Raw genomic sequence first — 19,650 nt, forward strand, 5'->3', positions numbered from 1 at the left:
GTGCTAGAGCACACCGAAGTTAGAAGCTATCTTTTAATGGAATATATATGCAAGAGTTACACTTGTTATAGCACTGTGAAGTAGTTCATCACCATTAGTGATGTCCAAGAATAGCCTGTCGTTGCTTGATAGAATGATTTCCACCCACAAGCATGACATTGTTAGATGTATGCCCTAGAAGCCAATTTAGCTGACACATTGTTGATTCTAGGGACATAATTTTGTACTTGACTATTTATTATTGAATAAATAAAAGGCATCTTTTCATTCATATTGTTTATGTGTCTATGAATCGTCCAAGAAATTAATAAGATGATGATACATATTCTCAAGAGTTGAGAATTTGAGCCATGTATCATTGGTGATTAATTTCTAAATGCTCCTGATCAATGGATCATCACGAGGACGGTGATCGATCCGATCAGTGCACAGATCACTTTCCTTCTGGATGGACGAGACTTGAGTCCACAGTGTAGGGACACTGAAGTGATAGTGCAGGTGCTTGTTAGAGAACAAGGGTACTGAGCGTGACCAAGACAAGAAGTCACTTGGATGTCTATCCACTCGTCAGTGACTTGCTTGATGTTGCAGTAGTGTGACTGGTCCTTTGACCTGCGGTGCTTCGGCTACTCACAGTGAGGTTATTGTAGTTTGACTGCACACATACATGGTCTCTAGCCATATGGGTCCATGCAGTGTAGATTGGCTGCAGTAGGTTCACTGTAGGAGTAGGGTATGCACCTATAAGGAATCTATCGACCTTGATAGAAGAGGAGTGATCCTATGTGATTTGTTAGACTGAGTTCTAAGACCTTGGCCAGGGCAGTAATATAAAGTGGAGAAAGAGTTTTCCACTATCGAACTCGAGTCGAACAAATCTTGACATATGACAGACGATGGGGTTTGACGAGTTGTCCATGACCTCCGTCCTGTAGGGATCCACGATAGTAGGACTGTATCACACGTTAACTGCACCTAGAGGTTCATCATTCCATTCTGCTGGGTAGCCACTACATGCTGCTAGGTGTCACTGGTGGATGGTGGGACTCATAGGGATTATCTCGATGATCGATAAACCCTAACGAGTTGAGTTGGAATCGTTCCAACCCATTGAAAGGAGTTTTCAATGATATTGAGATAGAGATCACAATATATCTCACTACCAGTCAGAATAGAACCTATGGGGTCACACACACTAGAAGTATTGACCGATCCGATGGTTGAAAACGTGATTAGGAATCACAAGAAATCAATTTGATTGATAAGAAATTGAAGAAGGAACAAAGAAAATTAATTAATTGGACTTAAACACAAATCCTACTTCGGGTAGGATTCCTAGAGTCCTAATTGGATTAGGACTAGGAATCCTAGTTGGAGTAGGACTGGGATTCCTATTTGGAATAGGATTCCTACAATCCTAATGAGATTAGGAATTTTGAATTGGATTCCTACTTGGAGTAGGATTCCTAGAAATCCTAATTAGATTAGGACTTCGGATTCAAATAAAGTCCTAATTGGATTAGGACTAAAATTAAATACATCCTAATTAGAATAGGATTCCTTAAGTCTAAATTAATTATTAATCTAATGAATCAACATGACTCCTAATTGGATTAGGATTGAAGAGTTCAATTGAGTCATGATTCATTCAAGTCCTAATTGGATTAGGACTAGCATAGATTGAACCCAATTTGGTTAAGCCTAATTGGATTAGGACTTAACCACATTAGGGCATCCAAATCCTTACCTAATGAGGATTAGGGCAACCATGAAGGAGGGGCACACGCCCCTCCTCCTTTCATTTTGCTTGGTGCGGCAACAAGAGGGGCCGGCGCCCCTCTTGGAATTATTTCAAGGGAGCTCCTAAAAGTTAGGAGCTCCACTTGTTATTTAAAGAGGGCTTCATGGGGGCTGACCTAATAGATGAGAAGGCTTCTTCCTTGCTGCCGTACGCCCCCCTCTTGCTCCTCCTTTGGTTCAGCCGCCATTAGCAAAGGGAAAAGAAGAGGAGGCCTCTCCCTCCTCTTGGTCTTCTTCCTTGGCTTCAACGCGTGTGAAGAGAAGAAGGCTGCGAAGGGATTTGATCTTCTTCCTCTTCTTCATCCTTCCTCTTCCTCCTCTCAAGCACAATCAAGGGTTGATTGAAAGAGAGGAGATCAGCCATCAAAAGAAGTCTTTGCAAGGGAGCTAGCACCCCGGGAAGACAAGAAAGCTTTGATCGGTTCTCTACTTCGTGTGGATACCCGTAGAGGCCGGACGTTTGAACGGCTTCAAACGAACCCTCTTCCAAAACCACGAATTCAGATTTGCGGTGATCATCTACCCGCGCAAAGTGAAGATTTGATCTTCCTATTAGTTTTAAAAGTTTTAATTCTTACCTAATTACGAAAGGTCTCGAAACAACGTTCATGTGATGAACGTCGATCCCGCACATGCCTCTTCCGCTGCCATCTGATTTAATTTTTGAAATATCAGCGGCATGGGCGGGTTCCCTACAGTGGCATCAGAGCCTAGGCTTCGTAGATTAAGGTAAGAATTAAATATCTAAAGGCTTATTAGATCTGAAAATTGAATGATCATGCATGCTGAAAAATTCTGCATGCAGATTTTTCAGGGGTGCTGATTTTTTGCATGCTGATTTTTATGTGATAAAAAGATGATTCTAAATGCATTGTTAATGGGATTACAAAGTTTAGAATCATGATTAGCATGATCAGCGACCTATGTCATGATACAATCAGTTAGTTTTCAGATCTGAAAATTATAATTGTTGCATACGGTGATGATCATAGGATTCAACCCCTTTTGGTATCAAATGTAATGACCTGCGATGTGATCTGCGATGTCATGTAATTTTTCAGATGCTTGCATGCATCTTATTTGATGTTTTGAGAGGCCTGCGTGCCTCCTAAAAGGAGATGTAATTTATTTTTATTTTTATTTTACATCTGGTTGTATTTATGTGATGTGATGTACATCAACGATCAAGTTGAAGCAAAGGCATGAGATGAAAGGTGATCCAAGCGGTTGATGGCGATGGGATCAAGGGTTGATCAAGGATCGAATCAAGGAGGCTTGGAACTAATTCAAGAGTTGAAGACCACTTGATCGATTGATGTGCATGTGCTTGTAATACGACCTAATTAGAATCCATGATCATCACCTAGTTAAAGTTTAGCTTTAATTTGATGCTGCGATTATAACTGCCTGTGATGTGCCGTTTGCATGTGATGTAAATGCGAGTCGGGTAGATAGGTTTACATGTGATGTAGCAAACCCAATTGAGACCTAAATCAAAACCTCCTCAATCAAGTCGAGAGTGAACCGACATGAGCAAGTCATATTAGATTAATTGATCTAATTGGTGTCTAGGAAAGCATGAAAGGTGGTTACTTAATTAGGACCTTACTCTCTGAGTAAGGGGAGCCTCCCACCTGCTTACCTGGCCAATTGTTCGATTACCTCTTATGAAGGGCTCAAGTTGCAAACACTAAGACCTGATTAACCAATATTAAGTCAATAGGTCTTCCACTGTAGTAGAGTTGCTAAGGCCTTTCTGATGTTGATTTGTCTCGGCTGGACACAGTGGTCAAGTTGCATCGGGGGGCTGGACCTCTCTATAGACATGAGATGTTGTAGGGTAAAGGTGGGGTTGGGCACCAATAACTGTTAGGTGAGGACCCAATGACGACTTTATTCCTACGGTTATACGGTGGGTCTGACTTAACTAAGAAATGGGACCAATAACTGTTAGGTGAGGTCTCATGGCTTAGAGACCAAGTTACACTGCAACATGCTTGAGAAGCATTGTACAAGAGTTGTACACTCATCCATCTATGTGTCACCAATAACTGTTAGGTGAGGTGACATGTAAATTGGTGGGACCGCAGTACCCACTAGAAACCCTAGTCGTGTGGGATTTCCGTTTTCCTACCAGGGGAGTGTGAGGAATTCGAGAAAATAGTGGGAGTTACATTTATTCTAAAAGACCTTAGAACAGATTAGGATCAAGTACAAAAGTCTAACTAGAATCTTTACTCTCTGCAGATACAATGTCAGCTTCAAACCCTTTGACCCGTATTCTTGAGACCAACCGACTGACCGGAACCAATTACAAGGACTGGCTTAGAAATCTCAAAATTGTTTTGGACTGTGAGAAAATAGGCTATATACTCGATTCTGATATCCCCACACTACCAGCACGTCCTACTGATGTTCAGCGTGAGATGCATAAAAAGTGGTTGGATGATGACATTAGAGTAAAATGCTATATGATGGCATCTATGTCTAATGAACTCCAATGCCAGCATGAAAATATAAAGACTGCTAGGGACATATTGGCACACCTGCAAGAGTTGTATGGTGAGCAGAGTCGCACGGCTCGTTTTGAAGTGTCCAAGAGGCTTTTCAAAGCGAAGATGCGCGAAGGGCAGTCTGTCCATGATCACGGTCTGACCATGATCAAGGACCTAGAGGAGCTTGAGAAGCTCGGTATGGACATGCACAAGGAATTATAAGTGGATTTGATCCTACAGTCACTTCCTGATTCATTTGGTCAGTTTATAGTAAACTACCACATGAATAAGATTGAATGCACTAAGACTGAACTCATAAACATGTTGGTAACTGCTGAGGGAGCCTTGAAAGGTTCAAGGGGCAATGTCCTTGCTGCTGAGTTGACTTCTGGTTCCAAGAGAAAGTCTACTTGGAAGAAAAAGAAGCCTGCTAAGAAGCAGAAGAAAGACAAGAAGCCCAAGAAGGAAGTTCAAAAGAAAAAGGCTAACGACAAAGGAAAATGTTTCCACTGCAATGTCGAAGGCCACTGGAAGAGAAACTGTCCTTCATACCTCGAGAGCCTGAAGAACAAGAAAGGTGACATACCTTCAGAAGGTATAGACTTGCTCATATTTGAAACTAATCTAACGGTTTCTTCTACTTCTAGTTGGGTTATAGATTCTGGTTCTAGTGCTCATTTGTGCACTACCATGCAGGGTCTAAAGGAAAGTAGAAGGCTGGCGGAAGGTGCGGTAACCCTTCGGGTTGGCAACGGGGCAAAAGTTGCTGCTGTGGCTGTGGGCACCTACCATCTGCGACTACCGTCTGGATTTAGTTTAATACTTAGAGACTGCTATTATGTACCTGCTGCTAGCAGATATTGATTTCTGTCTCTTGTCTAGCACAGGAAGGTCATGTTTTTACATTTGACAAAGACTGCTGTTCTATTTATTTGAGAAATAAAATAGTCGCACGTGGTTTCATGATTGACAGTCTCTATCATTTACATATGGATGTATCTGTGAATGTTACCGAGCAAGATGTGAGTGCCAAAGGATCCAAAAGATCCAGAGATGAGATAAACCAAAGATATTTGTGGCACCTCAGACTTGGCCATATTGGAGAGGATAGGATGAACAAAATGGATAAAGATGGGCTTCTCGGCTCATTGACTTCCGAGTCATATCCAGTTTGCGAGTCCTGTCTTCAAGAAAAAATGGCTAGACTGCCCTTTGTAGGACATGGGGAGAGGACCACTGAAATACTTACCCTAGTACATACAGATGTATGTGGCCCATTCGATGTGCTAGCCAGGGGACGTTATTCTTACTTCATTACCTTTACCGATGATTATTCACGGTATGGGTATGTGTATCTTATGAGACACAAGTCTGAATCCTTTGAAAAGTTCAAAGAGTTCAAGAATGAAGTAGAAAAACAAACTGGAAAACCTCTTAAGGCTCTTCGATCAGATCGAGGAGGAGAATACCTTAGTGGGGAATTCCGGGACTATCTCAAAGAAAACGGCATAGTCTCACAATGGACACCTCCGGGTACACCTCAACTCAATGGGGTGTCAGAGAGGAGGAATCGGACCCTATTGGATATGGTCAGGTCCATGATGAGCTTCACTGATTTACCTATGTTCCTTTGGGGAGATGCCTTACTCACAACAATTTATTTATTGAATAGAGTTCCCTCTAAATCCGTTCCTACCACACCGTATGAGATATGGCATGGTAAGAAACCAAGTCTGGGTCATCTCAAGATTTGGGGATGTCCGGCCCACGTCAAGAGACTACAGGCGGACAAGTTAGAGGCTAGGACCATAAGTGCTCGTTTTATAGGATATCCTAAAGAGACATTAGGATACAATTTTTACGTCTCAGAGGATCACAATGTGTTTGTGAGCCGTCATGCCATCTTCTTGGAAAATCAGTTTATCCTTGATAGAGGCAGTGGGAGGAAAATTGAGCTTGAAGAGAAAGTCTCTGAAAAGCAACGAGTCATGGATCCTATTGAACCCATTCATACAGAGCCAGTACACAATGTCCCTCGACCACCTCGTAGATCTAGTAGGGTCTCCCATCCTCCCGATAGATACTTAGGTATACTAGAAGAGGATACCGAGGAAATGTTCCTAGTGGGAGATAGGGATCACATACAGGATCCCAAAACCTACAACGAGGCGATATCTGATATCGATTCCGAGAAATGGCTGGAAGCTATGAAGTCAGAGATAGACTCCATACATTCCAACCAAGTCTGGACCTTAGTAGACCCACCAGAAGGTATTGTACCTATTGGATGCAAATGGATCTACAAAAGGAAGATAGGTTCGGATGGAGAGGTAGAGACCTATAAGGCAAGGCTTGTGGCGAAAGGGTATAGTCAGCGCGAAGGCATTGACTATCAGGAGACCTTTTCACCTGTAGCCATGCTAAAATCCATCCGAACATTGCTTGCCATTGCAGCATTTCATGATTATGAAATCTGGCAGATGGATGTGAAAACTGCTTTCCTGAATGGATATCTTGATGAAGATATCTATATGGAACAGCCTTTGGGTTTCACTTCCAGTGATGGAGATCACAAGGTCTGCAAGCTGCAAAGGTCCATCTATGGACTAAAGCAAGCATCTCGGAGTTGGAACACTCGTTTCGATGATGCAATCAAAACGTTTGATTTCATCAAAAACGAAGAGGAACCATGTGTTTATAAAAAGGTTAGTGGGAGTGCTGTCGTTTTTCTCGTATTGTACGTAGATGACATTCTCCTGATTGGGAATGACATTCCCATGCTAACCTCGGTCAAGGTCTGGTTGTCAAAAGAATTCTCCATGAAAGACCTTGGGGAAGCATCCTATATTTTGGGAATAAAGGTCTATAGAGATAGATCTAAAAGGATGCTTGGCCTGTCACAGAAGATGTACATAGAGGAGGTGCTGAAGAGGTTCAGCATGGAAAACTCCAAGAGGGGTCTCTTACCCCTTAGGCATGGAATTCATCTCTCCAAGAAGATGTGCCCCAACACATCTGAAGATATTCAACGCATGAGCAAGATTCCCTATGCATTGGCAATAGGAAGCCTCATGTATGCCATGCTGTGTACACGACCTGATATAGCTCTTGCTGTGAGTGTCACAAGCAGATATCAGTCGGATCCAGGTAAGAAGCACTGGATAGCTGTGAAGAACAGTCTTAAGTACTTGAGAAGAACTAAGGACATGTTCTTAGTCTTTGGGAGAAGATCAGAGTTGAAGGTAGAAGGATGCACACATATTGATGATAGAGAGTCTACATCAGAATATGTGCAATTGTGATTCAGTAAATTGGAAGAGTTCCAAACAACCGATCATTATAGATTCTACCTTAGAAGCTGAATGTTAAGCCGTATCTAAGGGTGCAGCGGAAACCTTCTGATTAAAAGTTAATTGCAGAGTTAGGTGTAATGTCATTAGATGCCATAACACTTTACTGTGATAACATTGGCTCCATAGCTGGTCTCATCAGAAGTCTAAGCATATAGAGCGGCGCTTTCACCTCATACGCGACTATGTGGAGAAGAAATATATAGAGGTGCAGAGAGTAGACTCCGCGGATAACGTGGCAGACCCGTTCACTAAGCAGCTGAGTCAGCAAAAGACTGAAGCCCACCTTGAGAAGATGGGCCTAAGATATATGACCAATTGGCTTTAGTGCAAGTGGGAGATTGTTAGATGTATGCCCTAGAAGCCAATTTGGCTGACACATTGTTGATTCTAGGGACATAATTTTGTACTTGACTATTTATTATTGAATAAATAAAAGGCATCTTTTCATTCATATTGTTTATGTGTCTATGAATCGTCCAAGAAATTAATAAGATGATGATACATATTCTCAAGAGTTGAGAATTTGAGCCATGTATCATTGGTGATTAATTTCTAAATGCTCCTGATCAATGGATCATCACGAGGACGGTGATCGATCCGATCAGTGCACAGATCACTTTCCTTCTGGATGGACGAGACTTGAGTCCACAGTGTAGGGACACTGAAGTGATAGTGCAGGTGCTTGTTAGAGAACAAGGGTACTGAGCGTGACCAAGACAAGAAGTCACTTGGATGTCTATCCACTCGTCAGTGACTTGCTTGATGTTGCAGTAGTGTGACTGGTCCTTTGACCTGCGGTGCTTCGGCTACTCACAGTGAGGTTATTGTAGTTTGACTGCACACATACATGGTCTCTAGCCATATGGGTCCATGCAGTGTAGATTGGCTGCAGTAGGTTCACTGTAGGAGTAGGGTATGCACCTATAAGGAATCTATCGACCTTGATAGAAGAGGAGTGATCCTATGTGATTTGTTAGACTGAGTTCTAAGACCTTGGCCAGGGCAGTAATATAAAGTGGAGAAAGAGTTTTCCACTATCGAACTCGAGTCGAACAAATCTTGACATATGACAGACGATGGGGTTTGACGAGTTGTCCATGACCTCCGTCCTGTAGGGATCCACGATAGTAGGACTGTATCACACGTTAACTGCACCTAGAGGTTCATCATTCCATTCTGCTGGGTAGCCACTACATGCTGCTAGGTGTCACTGGTGGATGGTGGGACTCATAGGGATTATCTCGATGATCGATAAACCCTAACGAGTTGAGTTGGAATCGTTCCAACCCATTGAAAGGAGTTTTCAATGATATTGAGATAGAGATCACAATATATCTCACTACCAGTCAGAATAGAACCTATGGGGTCACACACACTAGAAGTATTGACCGATCCGATGGTTGAAAACGTGATTAGGAATCACAAGAAATCAATTTGATTGATAAGAAGTTGAAGAAGGAACACAGGAAATTAATTAATTGGACTTAAACACAAATCCTACTTCGGGTAGGATTCCTAGAGTCCTAATTGGATTAGGACTAGGAATCCTAGTTGGAGTAGGACTGGGATTCCTATTTGGAATAGGATTCCTACAATCCTAATGAGATTAGGAATTTTGAATTGGATTCCTACTTGGAGTAGGATTCCTTGAAATCCTAATTAGATTAGGACTTCGGATTCAAATAAAGTCCTAATTGGATTAGGACTAAAATTAAATACATCCTAATTAGAATAGGATTCCTTAAGTCTAAATTAATTATTAATCTAATGAATCAACATGACTCCTAATTGGATTAGGATTGAAGAGTTCAATTGAGTCATGATTCATTCAAGTCCTAATTGGATTAGGACTAGCATAGATTGAACCCAATTTGGTTAAGCCTAATTGGATTAGGACTTAACCACATTAGGGCATCCAAATCCTTACCTAATGAGGATTAGGGCAACCATGAAGGAGGGGCACACGCCCCTCCTCCTTTCATTTTGCTTGGTGCGGCAACAAGAGGGGCCGGCGCCCCTCTTGGAATTATTTCAAGGGAGCTCCTAAAAGTTAGGAGCTCCACTTGTTATTTAAAGAGGGCTTCATGGGGGCTGACCTAATAGATGAGAAGGCTTCTTCCTTGCTGCCGTACGCCCCCCTCTTGCTCCTCCTTTGGTTCAGCCGCCATTAGCAAAGGGAAAAGAAGAGGAGGCCTCTCCCTCCTCTTGGTCTTCTTCCTTGGCTTCAACGCGTGTGAAGAGAAGAAGGCTGCGAAGGGATTTGATCTTCTTCCTCTTCTTCATCCTTCCTCTTCCTCCTCTCAAGCACAATCAAGGGTTGATTGAAAGAGAGGAGATCAGCCATCAAAAGAAGTCTTTGCAAGGGAGCTAGCACCCCGGGAAGACAAGAAAGCTTTGATCGGTTCTCTACTTCGTGTGGATACCCGTAGAGGCCGGACGTTTGAACGGCTTCAAACGAACCCTCTTCCAAAACCACGAATTCAGATTTGCGGTGATCATCTATCCGCGCAAGGTGAAGATTTGATCTTCCTATTAGTTTTAAAAGTTTTAATTCTTACCTAATTACGAAAGGTCTCGAAACAACGTTCATGTGATGAACGTCGATCCCGCACATGCCTCTTCCGCTGCCATCTGATTTAATTTTTGAAATATCAGCGGCATGGGCGGATTCCCAACAGACATACCCAACTAAGCCATGTGTTTGCTAAAGAGAGGCAGAAGGAGAACATGAGATGATCACTGCAGAAATGGATGGGCTCCAACATATGAGTTGTAATGGTTTATGGAGCAACATCATCCACTTCTTGTTTATTAAAGAATGTAGACATTAAACTACTAAATGCTTGATTGGGATCACCAAACTATTTTCGGTCAAAATACTTTAAAAACACCAACCCAAATCCGAAACCCTAGGCTAACCTCAGATTGATCCTAGGTCATGCCCTGGTCGAAAACCTATCCAAATCCTTCTTAATACCATTTCCAATCTTTGGTCATTACTATTGGGTCAAGTTCAATAATTTTAGATGTCAAATCAACTAGCAAATTCTAAAATTGAGATCAAATTCAGTCTTACAGAGCAGCCATTTTGATCCTAATTGACTCACAGCCAAACTAGCTCTAATTTCGACCAAATTTTGATTTCTCACTCTACAAAATTTTAGAACAATTCGAGCACCCTGATCTCATTTTTCAAAGGCCTAAAATAGGATAGCTGATCAAATTCCAAAACTTAGTCTAATTTTGCACTTTATTTTGGGACTACAAAAAGTGCCTAAATTAAAACTTAAGCCGCACCACTCTTTTAAGCTAATATTAGCTTTTAGATTGACCCAAGACTTAAGAGCTAATTTTGGTCATTCCTAAACTTCAATCCATGTGAATAATTTAAGGCCAACCATGACTTGACACTTAAGCAAATCCTAGCCGCCTAATAGGAAAATTGCATAAGAAAAAATAATCCTGGTTACCTACCAATCCTTCAACTTGACCCCTTTCTAGAATGCATAAAGAGGACTCTTTTAAAGTTTAAACATAGGGTCAGCTTTTAAACTTGAACAGCCCTTTAATTCAAGTCCTTTACTCTTTAGCACCATCTTCAAACCTCAAAACCATAACCAGGAACCTCAAAAACTTTTTAATATTCATTCAAACAAAGCGATGAGCAGTGAGCCCATGAGAAAGAAACTTTTGCACAAGACAACGCTTCTTTCTGGCGTTGGCAATATTCCGTCGCTGTTCACACTTATTTCTGTAGTGCAAAAAGAAGGGATCCCCTAAAGGGACCTCATAAGAGTACTCTAGCATTGACGTCATCCAATCAAGAAGCATTTCTTTAATTTTTTTTCTCCACTATAGTATTTTTTGCATTTTATTTCAAGTTCATGCAATCAAATCATCAAAACATATTTTGCTTATGATTGCGTAAGTCTCTAGCCTAGTAGTTCAATTTTTTGCATGCTTTTCTTATTTCTTTTCTTTTACTTTCTTGAACTTTCTTGAATTTTACTGAAATGCAGGGGATTGATCTAGTTCTAGGTTAAACAATTAGAAGTCTTTTATTTCCATGTTCAGTAATTAGCCACCCTAAATCCCTGATTGCATGATAAGAGTCTCTGGTCCTCCAAAAACTCTTTAAAAAAATCAAAAGATATATCAACACCTAATACATACTAAAATCTTTTGGATTTTTTGTTGCATAAATACTCTCCTAAATATCTAATTTTGCATGAATATCCTTCCAAAATTAATATTTGCATATATACTCTCGCACTTGTTTTGCTATTCTATCCTTTTTTTTTAATCCTTATTTTTGCATATGTACCAATGCCATCTAATGCTGTTAAAAAATTAACAGTTCCAAAATTAAATGACTATGCAAAAGAAATATTTATAAGGCGATCGTGATGGAGGATAAAAAAATAATTTCAAATTTTTATTTTACTTTTAATTAAAACAAATATAGTTTTTATTAATGGTATTACAAGAACCGTTATATTAGGGGCATTTGTGCAAAAACAGTGTTTTATGAGGATATAAAAATAAATATAAATTTTGGAGGGTATTCATACAAGAAAAACTCAAATCTTTTTGAAATTATTATTCTCTATATAAAATATTTAATAGTAGCCATATAAAATTGCAAGAGCATCATGAGGCTGTTCGGATGCCTGTGGGTTTTCCTAGTAGATAATCATAATAATACCATGCAAAATAGGTTTCTTGAGGGGGCAAAAAAAAAAGATAACTTTTTTTTTTTTTATAGAACTCACTTCCTAGGTCTCATGACATCAAGTTTAGCTATAAAAAAAAAAAGGGGTAATTAATCACCGGTACATTTATTGACCGGTCTCTAACGTTTAATCCCTGTTGACTGGTTGTTTAATAATCAGTCCAGCCATATTTCAATACTTTATTATGAGACGAAAATGCCCCCTAAAATATTAAAATGACCCTGCCCCTTTTGATCTCCCATTCCCAGAAGAAGAAGAAGAAAAAGGGGCAGCCGCCACCGACCACCGCCCGACCCCGCCCGAGCTCCCTCCTGCGGCCGCCACCGGCCCCATCTCGCTCCCTCCCGAGCCCCGTCCCGCGGCCCGCCCCCTCCCGTGCCCCTTCCCCTCCTAATCTCCCGTTCTTAGAAGAAAAAGAAGAAGAAAAAGTCCCGGCCGCCGCCGACCACAGCTCGCCCCCGCCCGAGCTCCCTCCCGCGGCCGCCGCCGGCCCCTGCTCGCCCCCTCCCGCGGCCTCGCCCTCTCCCGAGCCTCCTCCCACGGCCCGCCCCCACCCGAGCTCCCTCCCGCGGCCGCCGCAGGCCTCGGCTCGCCGCCTCCCGAGCCCCCTCCCACGATCGCGCAGCCAGGAATGCCCCCACCCCCGATCCAGCCCCTTCACAAGCCCCCTCCTGCGGTCGTCGCCGGCCAAGGCCCACCCTCCTCCCGCATCTGCTGCGGCCTAGCCTCTTTCTGGAACCGCCGGCCTCGCGGGAGGAGAGGTGTTCTCCGCCGCCACCGATGGCGGCCCCGCCCCCTCCCGCGGCCCTCTCCAACAGCCGCCACAGCCCGGCCCCCCTCCGGCGCCGCCGGCTCGTGGGAGGAGAAGAAAGAAGAAAGAAGAAGAAAGGAAGAAGCGAAGAAAAAGAAAAAAAAAAAGAAAAGGAAAGAAAAAGAAGAAAAGAAAAGAAAAAGAAGAAAGAAAAGAAAAATAAATGCATAAATAAATAAATAAATAAATAATATATTCTAATAAAATAAAATAATTATAAATAAATAAATAAATCTGCCACGGCCGGGCCCTCTCCTGCGGCCCCCTTGGCGGCCGGGCCCTCTGCCCCGGCCTCCTTCTGGCGCTGTCGGCTCGCGGGAGGAGAAGAAAGAAGAAGAAAAGAAGAAGAGAAAAAAAAAAGAAAAAGAAGAGAAAAAAGGAAAGAGAAAGAAGAGAGGGAAAGAAAAAGAAGAAAAGAAAAGAAAAAGGAAGAAAAGGAAAGAAGAAAAAGAAAAAGAAGAAAAGGAAAAAAGAAAAGAAAAGAAAAGAAAAGGGAAGAAAAGGAAAGAAAAAGAAGAAAAAGGATATAAAAGGAAAGAAAAAGAAGAAAAAGGAAAGAAAGAGAAGAAAAGGAAAGAAAAGGAAAAAAGAAAAGAAAAAAAGAAGAAGAAAAAGGAAAGAAAAAGAAGAGAAGGAAAGAAAAAGAAAAAAAAGAAAAAAGAAGAAAAGGAAAGAAAAAGAGAAAAGAAAAGAAGAAAAAAAGAGAAAAGAAAAGAAAAAAACAGAAGAAAAGAAAAGAAAAAGAAGATTTAAGTATGTGCAGAGAAGACGTAATTGTGTACAGAGAACACTTAACTGTGTGATGCACACAGTTAAGTGTTCTCTGTATACAATTACGTCTTCTCTGCACACATTTAACTGTGTGATGCATAGAACACTTAACTGTATGCAGAGAAAATTTAAATGTGTGCATATAAGACTTAATTGTGTATAGAGAATATTTAACTTAACTGTGTGATGTATAGAATACTTTACTGTGTTGAGAGAATATTTAAGTGTGTGCAGAGAAGACTTAAAAGAAAAAGGAAGAAAAAGAAAGAAAAAGAAGAAAAAGAAAACAGTAAGTGGCAGTTAGGTTAGTAAGCTTGGTACACATGTAATATAGTATGGCACATATTTAATTAGGTTAGGAAAGAAAAAGAAAAAAAAGAAAAAAGGAAAGAAAAAGAAGAAACGAAAAGAAGAAAAAAAGGAAAATAATGAGTAAGTGGCAATTAGGTTAATAGGCTTGGTACACAAGTAATATAGTATAGCACACATTTAAGTAAGCTTGGCACACAATTAATCAATGTTTTAACACTTAATATAGCCTGGCACAGTTTTCTGTTTTGTGCACACAGTTTACTATTCCCTGCACATAGATATAGTTTTTGTACACAGTTTAGTTAAGCTATTTGATTTTGGTAGAATATTTCGAATCAGTTACGACGACGTGGTAGACACTTAATATAGGTTGTTCTTGTGAGCCAAAACTTATCCTAACATAGCGCATAATCGATTAAGCTTGAAACACACTTAATTAACTAATACACACACTTAATTAACCCCAAAACACAATTTTCTGTTCTATGCACATAGTTTACCGTTTCCTGCACACATGTATAGTTTCTCTGCACACAGTTAAGTTAAACAATTTGATTTTTATAGAATATTTCGAATCAATTACAATGATGTGGTAAACACTTAATATAGGTTGTTCTTGTGAGCCAAGTCTTACCTTAGCGTGGCGCATAATCGATTAAACTTGAAACACACTTAACTAACGATGGTACATACTTAATTAACCTCGAAATACAGTTTTCTGTTATGTGCACACAGATTACTGTTTCCTACATATAGGTATGGTTTCTCTGCACACAGTTAAGTTAACTATGCTATATTACTTGTATACCAAGCTTACTAACCTAACTGTCACTCACTCATTATTTTCTTTCTTCTTTTCTTTCTTCTTCTTTTCTTCTCTTCTTTTTATTTCCTTCTCTTCTTTTTCTTTTCTTTTTATTCTTTTTTTTCCTTTTCTTTTCTTGATATTGATAGATACAGTGGAAAAAAGGATAAAAAAAAGAAGAAAAAGAAAAGAAAAAGAAGAAAAGAAAAAAAAGAAGAAAAAGGAAAAAAAGAAGAAAAGAAAAAAAGAAGAAAAAGGAAAAAAAGAAGAAAAAGGAAAGAAAAAGAAGAAAAAGAAGAAAAAGAAGAAAAAGGGAAAAAAGAAGAAAAAGGAAAGACAAAGAAGAAAAAGGAAAGAAAAAGAAGAAAAGAAAAGAAAAAGAAAGAAAAGGAAAGAAAAAGAAGAAAAAGGAAAGAAAAAAGAACATAATTAAGTATTCTATGTGCACAATTAAGTCTTCCCTGCATACAGACTTAATTATATACAGAGAATACTTAACTGCGTACAGATAGCACTTAACCGTGTGCATCACACCGTTAAGTATTCTCTGTACAGAATTAAATCTTCTCTGCACACAGTTAAGTGTTCTCTGCATCACACAGTTAAGTGTGTACAGAGAATATTTAACTGTGTGCATCATACAGTTAGGTGTTCTCTGTACACAATTAAATCTTATCTGTACACACTAAAATCTTCTTTGTACACAGTTAAGTGTTCTCTACATCACACAATTAAGTGTGTGCAGAGAAGACTTAATTGTATATGAACAACATTTAATTGTGTGCATCACACAGTTAGGTGTTCTCTATACATAATTAAATCTTCTCTGCACATATTTAAATTTTGGGGAAATTAATCACCGATCCAGTGTTGGACCGGAGTATAACGAATAGTCCCTGTTGACCGAAAATGTAACTCCCGGTCCAGAGAGTTTTTGGCTTTCTAAATGGTGACGAAACTACCCTTTTCTCATCCGTTGGGCTTTCCGGCTTCCTTTGCTCCTCTTTCGCTCGGTCGAGTCCTCTTCCTCTTCCTCTCATTTTCTTCTTCCTCTGTACCCAGGAAGAAACCCTTCTTCGTCTTCGTTTCCCTCTCGACCGAAAGAATTTCTCTTTCGCCTTCGGAAAGAACCCCTTCTTCTTCTTCCTCTCGAACGATTCCTGTTCGTGTCGACGGAGTCCTCTTCCAGTCGACGAAGTCGTCTTCCTGCCGATCGAGTCCGCCCCGATAAGCATTCCGAATCGCAGGTAAGGTTCCGTTCGCCCAATGTGGATACCATAATGCTTGCTATTATCGAAGCTAAACCCTAATCAATATTGCTTCCCAAATATTTTTTCCGAAGAAATATTTCTTTTGGGTTTTGAATGTTACGAAATGAAATAATGATTTGGCTTAGGGAAGATTTGTTCTTACTTTTTGAGAACCATAATGCTGGCTATAGTGGAAGGTAAACCGTAATCTCTCTTGCTTTCCGTTTTTTTTGTTCGGAATAATATTTTGATTTCGTTTTTGAATGCTATGGAATCGATTATTGATTTCGCCCAGGGAAGATTATTGGTAGGTGATATATTGGTATAGTTTCCTGCGAATACATGATGTAAGGTTGCTGTTATCTTTAATTTTACCCTGCAGTGATTCTTAATTTGATCTTTATTATTTGTTTGACAATGCATTCTTGAAAGATTTGTTTTATGGATAACGTGTTTCATTAATATTTTTGATGCAGACATTTGATATGGCTCCAATTGTTGGCCCGAATAATATGGTCAATGGAAGGTGCTACTTCAGCCGCTATGTCCAATTTATTGCCACCCTTGTGCAGTCTATGTCTCGGGAGCAGAATGATAGGGTGACCGCAACTCCTTTTGGACATATGCTAAGTTTGCCGTATATCAAGCAGAGTAGGCCTGTCCTAGACACTTTGGTCTCTTTTTGGGATGATGTCGAAGAAGGTTTTTGGTTTGGTAAAGTTTTAGTGCCTTTTTTAGGGAGTGAGTTTGCACTCATCCTAGGTTTGAGTGCCACGGGTGATGAAGTAGAATTGTATAGAGAGGGGAGGGTTACTTCTGACCTTATCACCCGTTTTTTTGATGGTGACCACAAAAAGGCCGGTAGGGATGCAATAGAAAATAGATTACAAATACTAGTTGGAAAGAGAGGACGACAAGATGTAGAGGATTTTACCAAATTATGGGTTTTATACCTCTTTGTCACTATTCTGTTTCCAACTGTACACTACAATATTCCAAAGGCATTATGTTCATATATTGATGATTTAGGGCGGTTAGGTTCATATAGTTGGGGTCTTGCCGTTTTTGCTTTTATTCGGCAGCAGCTACCTACTATATCCGAGAGTGTCCGGAGAAGGAACATCAGCGGGAATGGATGTGGTGGATATATGGATGGATGCACGGTGGCTTTGGTGGTAAGCATCTTTATATTTTTTTAAATTTCATTGTTAAGATATGTATTGTGTTGAAATTTGATGTTCACATTGTTTTTTGGCAGGTATGGGCTGTTGAGCATTCGAATATCATTTTAGGCAGGCACCGGCCACCGTTTATGTATCCACGTCTATTGCGTTGGAGCAATGCCAAATTTCCTCGCAAGGTGGACGTGATTGCCAAAGTTATGAAGAACTTAAAAAAATTTCAGGTTTGAATATTAATTTGTAACATCATATTTATTTTTACATGATGCAAGACTTAAGTTTTTGCTTGCGACAGGTGATCGAGAAGCTAGAGCCTAGAGAGGAGGAGTTGCATCTTCTCTCGCGAGGAAGGCCAATATTAGAAGCTCCGAAAGAGAAAAGTCAGGTAGTACACATTTACAAGTACTTGGCACAGATTTATTTCCATATGGCACGCACCTTTTATTTTGCGGCACAAACTTATAACCACTTGGTACACATTTAATTTCATTTGGTGGCACTTAGTTAAAGACATACTCTAAATTGGATAATTGTGTTGTTTTAGTTTCCATCATCCAGCCAGAGTGAAGGACCTACATTGGAAAGCTTACATACCCGCTTAAAAGTGGCTGAGAGGTATTTGTTTTTGGTTGATAAGAGGGTGTCCAGAATTGAGAAGGTCCTCCGAGATAATGGTCTCTTAGTGGATGACGAAAATGTTAAGCATGATACAGATTTTACCGAGGTAAGCAATGTTTGATGAATTATTAAGTATGTTGTCGTGGGGATCATGGTTGTTGTTATTTGTTAAATACAACTCATTATTAGGTGAGTGAAGAGCATACTGCAGTTGAAGCTAAGGACAAAGGTGTAGTGGAGAAAGATGAAATTCAGGATAGTGCAGATGAGGTGGAGGTATGTATTTATTTGATTTTGATAAAAAAAAATTTTATCATTATACTATCTTGTTTATTAGATGAAATGCATATTGTTATCAGGTTATTTGGGCCACTGATGTTGAGGGTGAGAAAGAAGTTGGACCTATCTCCTCGAAATATGTTTCCTCCTTATGCCGGCGCGTGAAGTTTGGAGCACGTGAGCGAAAGGCAACAGAGAAAGCAAAGGCCATAGCACACTTTCCAAATACTTATAGAAGGGCAAAAAAGAAACAAAAAATAGCCTCTCAAGGTGAAGGTAGTAGGGCACTAGCAATTAAAAAGGAGGATTTGCCCACTCGGCCGAGTAAATTATTGGAGCCTATCACTACTGCACTTATGGAGCTCCGCAAGTCAATTCCACTCGACAAAGAAACATCACCCCCTATAGAGGTATACAAATTTGTTCTGTTCCTTAAATATTCTGCGTACATATGCAATTTTGTTCTACCATATCATGTTCTTTGGTAAGTAAAATTGTTGTATTCTCGTTTCATTTCACTTAGCTTTTAGAAGAAACCATTAAATTCATTGATGTTGAAAGAGTGGAGACGCCAAAGAGTAAACTGAAAATGGCAAGGAAACATATGTATTACGGGAAGGGGGAAGGTGTGCTCCCTATGTACCATGAAGAAGCTATTGATTTCTTCCTTCAAGAAAATCACACGGAGTAAGTTACCTAAATTAAGTTTGCAATTTCACATTTATCACTATGTAAGTAGCTTAAATATTGGAATGAATTTTGTAGGCACACCATTTGGGAGGATGCAGATACTTTGAAACCATCATGCAACGGTGATGCTATAGAGCAGCTCCTACATGATGGGCCACTACGCAGTGATGTAGGTTAATTGAAGACATACCTCACATGTATTTCTCTTCTCAACAGTTCTATTTGATGGAGTTCTTTTAATAAATGCAGGTCGTCAACGTTTACTTTCGTGTCATGGAGCTTTGGCATCGAGAGAAGACTGAGTCTGTTGATAACCCATCTATATTCTTGCGTTGTGAAATACAGGTTTTGAATCACCCAAAATTTTTTAAGACTCTCCTACAAATTATGTGTATTCTGACATAATGAATTTTGTAGGCTGCCGTGAATCGACATCTATTGGGCATTGGTGAGGTAACTGCTGATGTTACAAAAAGTATTTTACAGTCCTTGCAGCCTAGTATTATAAAATGGTTAGGGGACATACAACTCTGCGATCTCCAAAACTATAGA

At 40.1% G+C, this 19,650-nt stretch overlaps 1 protein-coding gene across 1 annotated transcript; it reads left to right on the forward strand.

Moving 5' to 3' along the window:
• The first annotated feature begins 16,832 nt into the window (after positions 1-16,832).
• LOC120105332 lies at positions 16,833-18,896 on the forward strand. Its single transcript, XM_039117692.1, has 5 exons — positions 16,833-17,735; positions 17,807-17,896; positions 18,056-18,235; positions 18,319-18,405; positions 18,489-18,896. Exons 1-5 carry the CDS (start codon positions 17,466-17,468, stop codon positions 18,894-18,896), a joined length of 1,035 nt encoding a protein of 344 aa, XP_038973620.1. The 5' UTR covers positions 16,833-17,465.
• The last annotated feature ends 754 nt before the right edge of the window (positions 18,897-19,650 follow it).

This window comes from Phoenix dactylifera, unplaced genomic scaffold (genome assembly GCF_009389715.1).
Source record: "Phoenix dactylifera cultivar Barhee BC4 unplaced genomic scaffold, palm_55x_up_171113_PBpolish2nd_filt_p 000261F, whole genome shotgun sequence".
In the NCBI taxonomy this organism is placed as follows: Eukaryota; Viridiplantae; Streptophyta; class Magnoliopsida; order Arecales; family Arecaceae; genus Phoenix; species Phoenix dactylifera.

Bases quoted from the DNA above. Each gene is read 5' to 3' on its own strand.
- LOC120105332 (XM_039117692.1), top strand. From the start codon at position 17,466: ATGTGGTGGATATATGGATGGATGCACGGTGGCTTTGGTGGTAAGCAT. The intron at 17,736-17,806 runs GTTTGAATATTA...TGCTTGCGACAG, and splicing joins AGAACTTAAAAAAATTTCAG to GTGATCGAGAAGCTAGAGCC. The intron at 18,236-18,318 runs GTAAGCAATGTT...ACTCATTATTAG, and splicing joins ATGATACAGATTTTACCGAG to GTGAGTGAAGAGCATACTGC.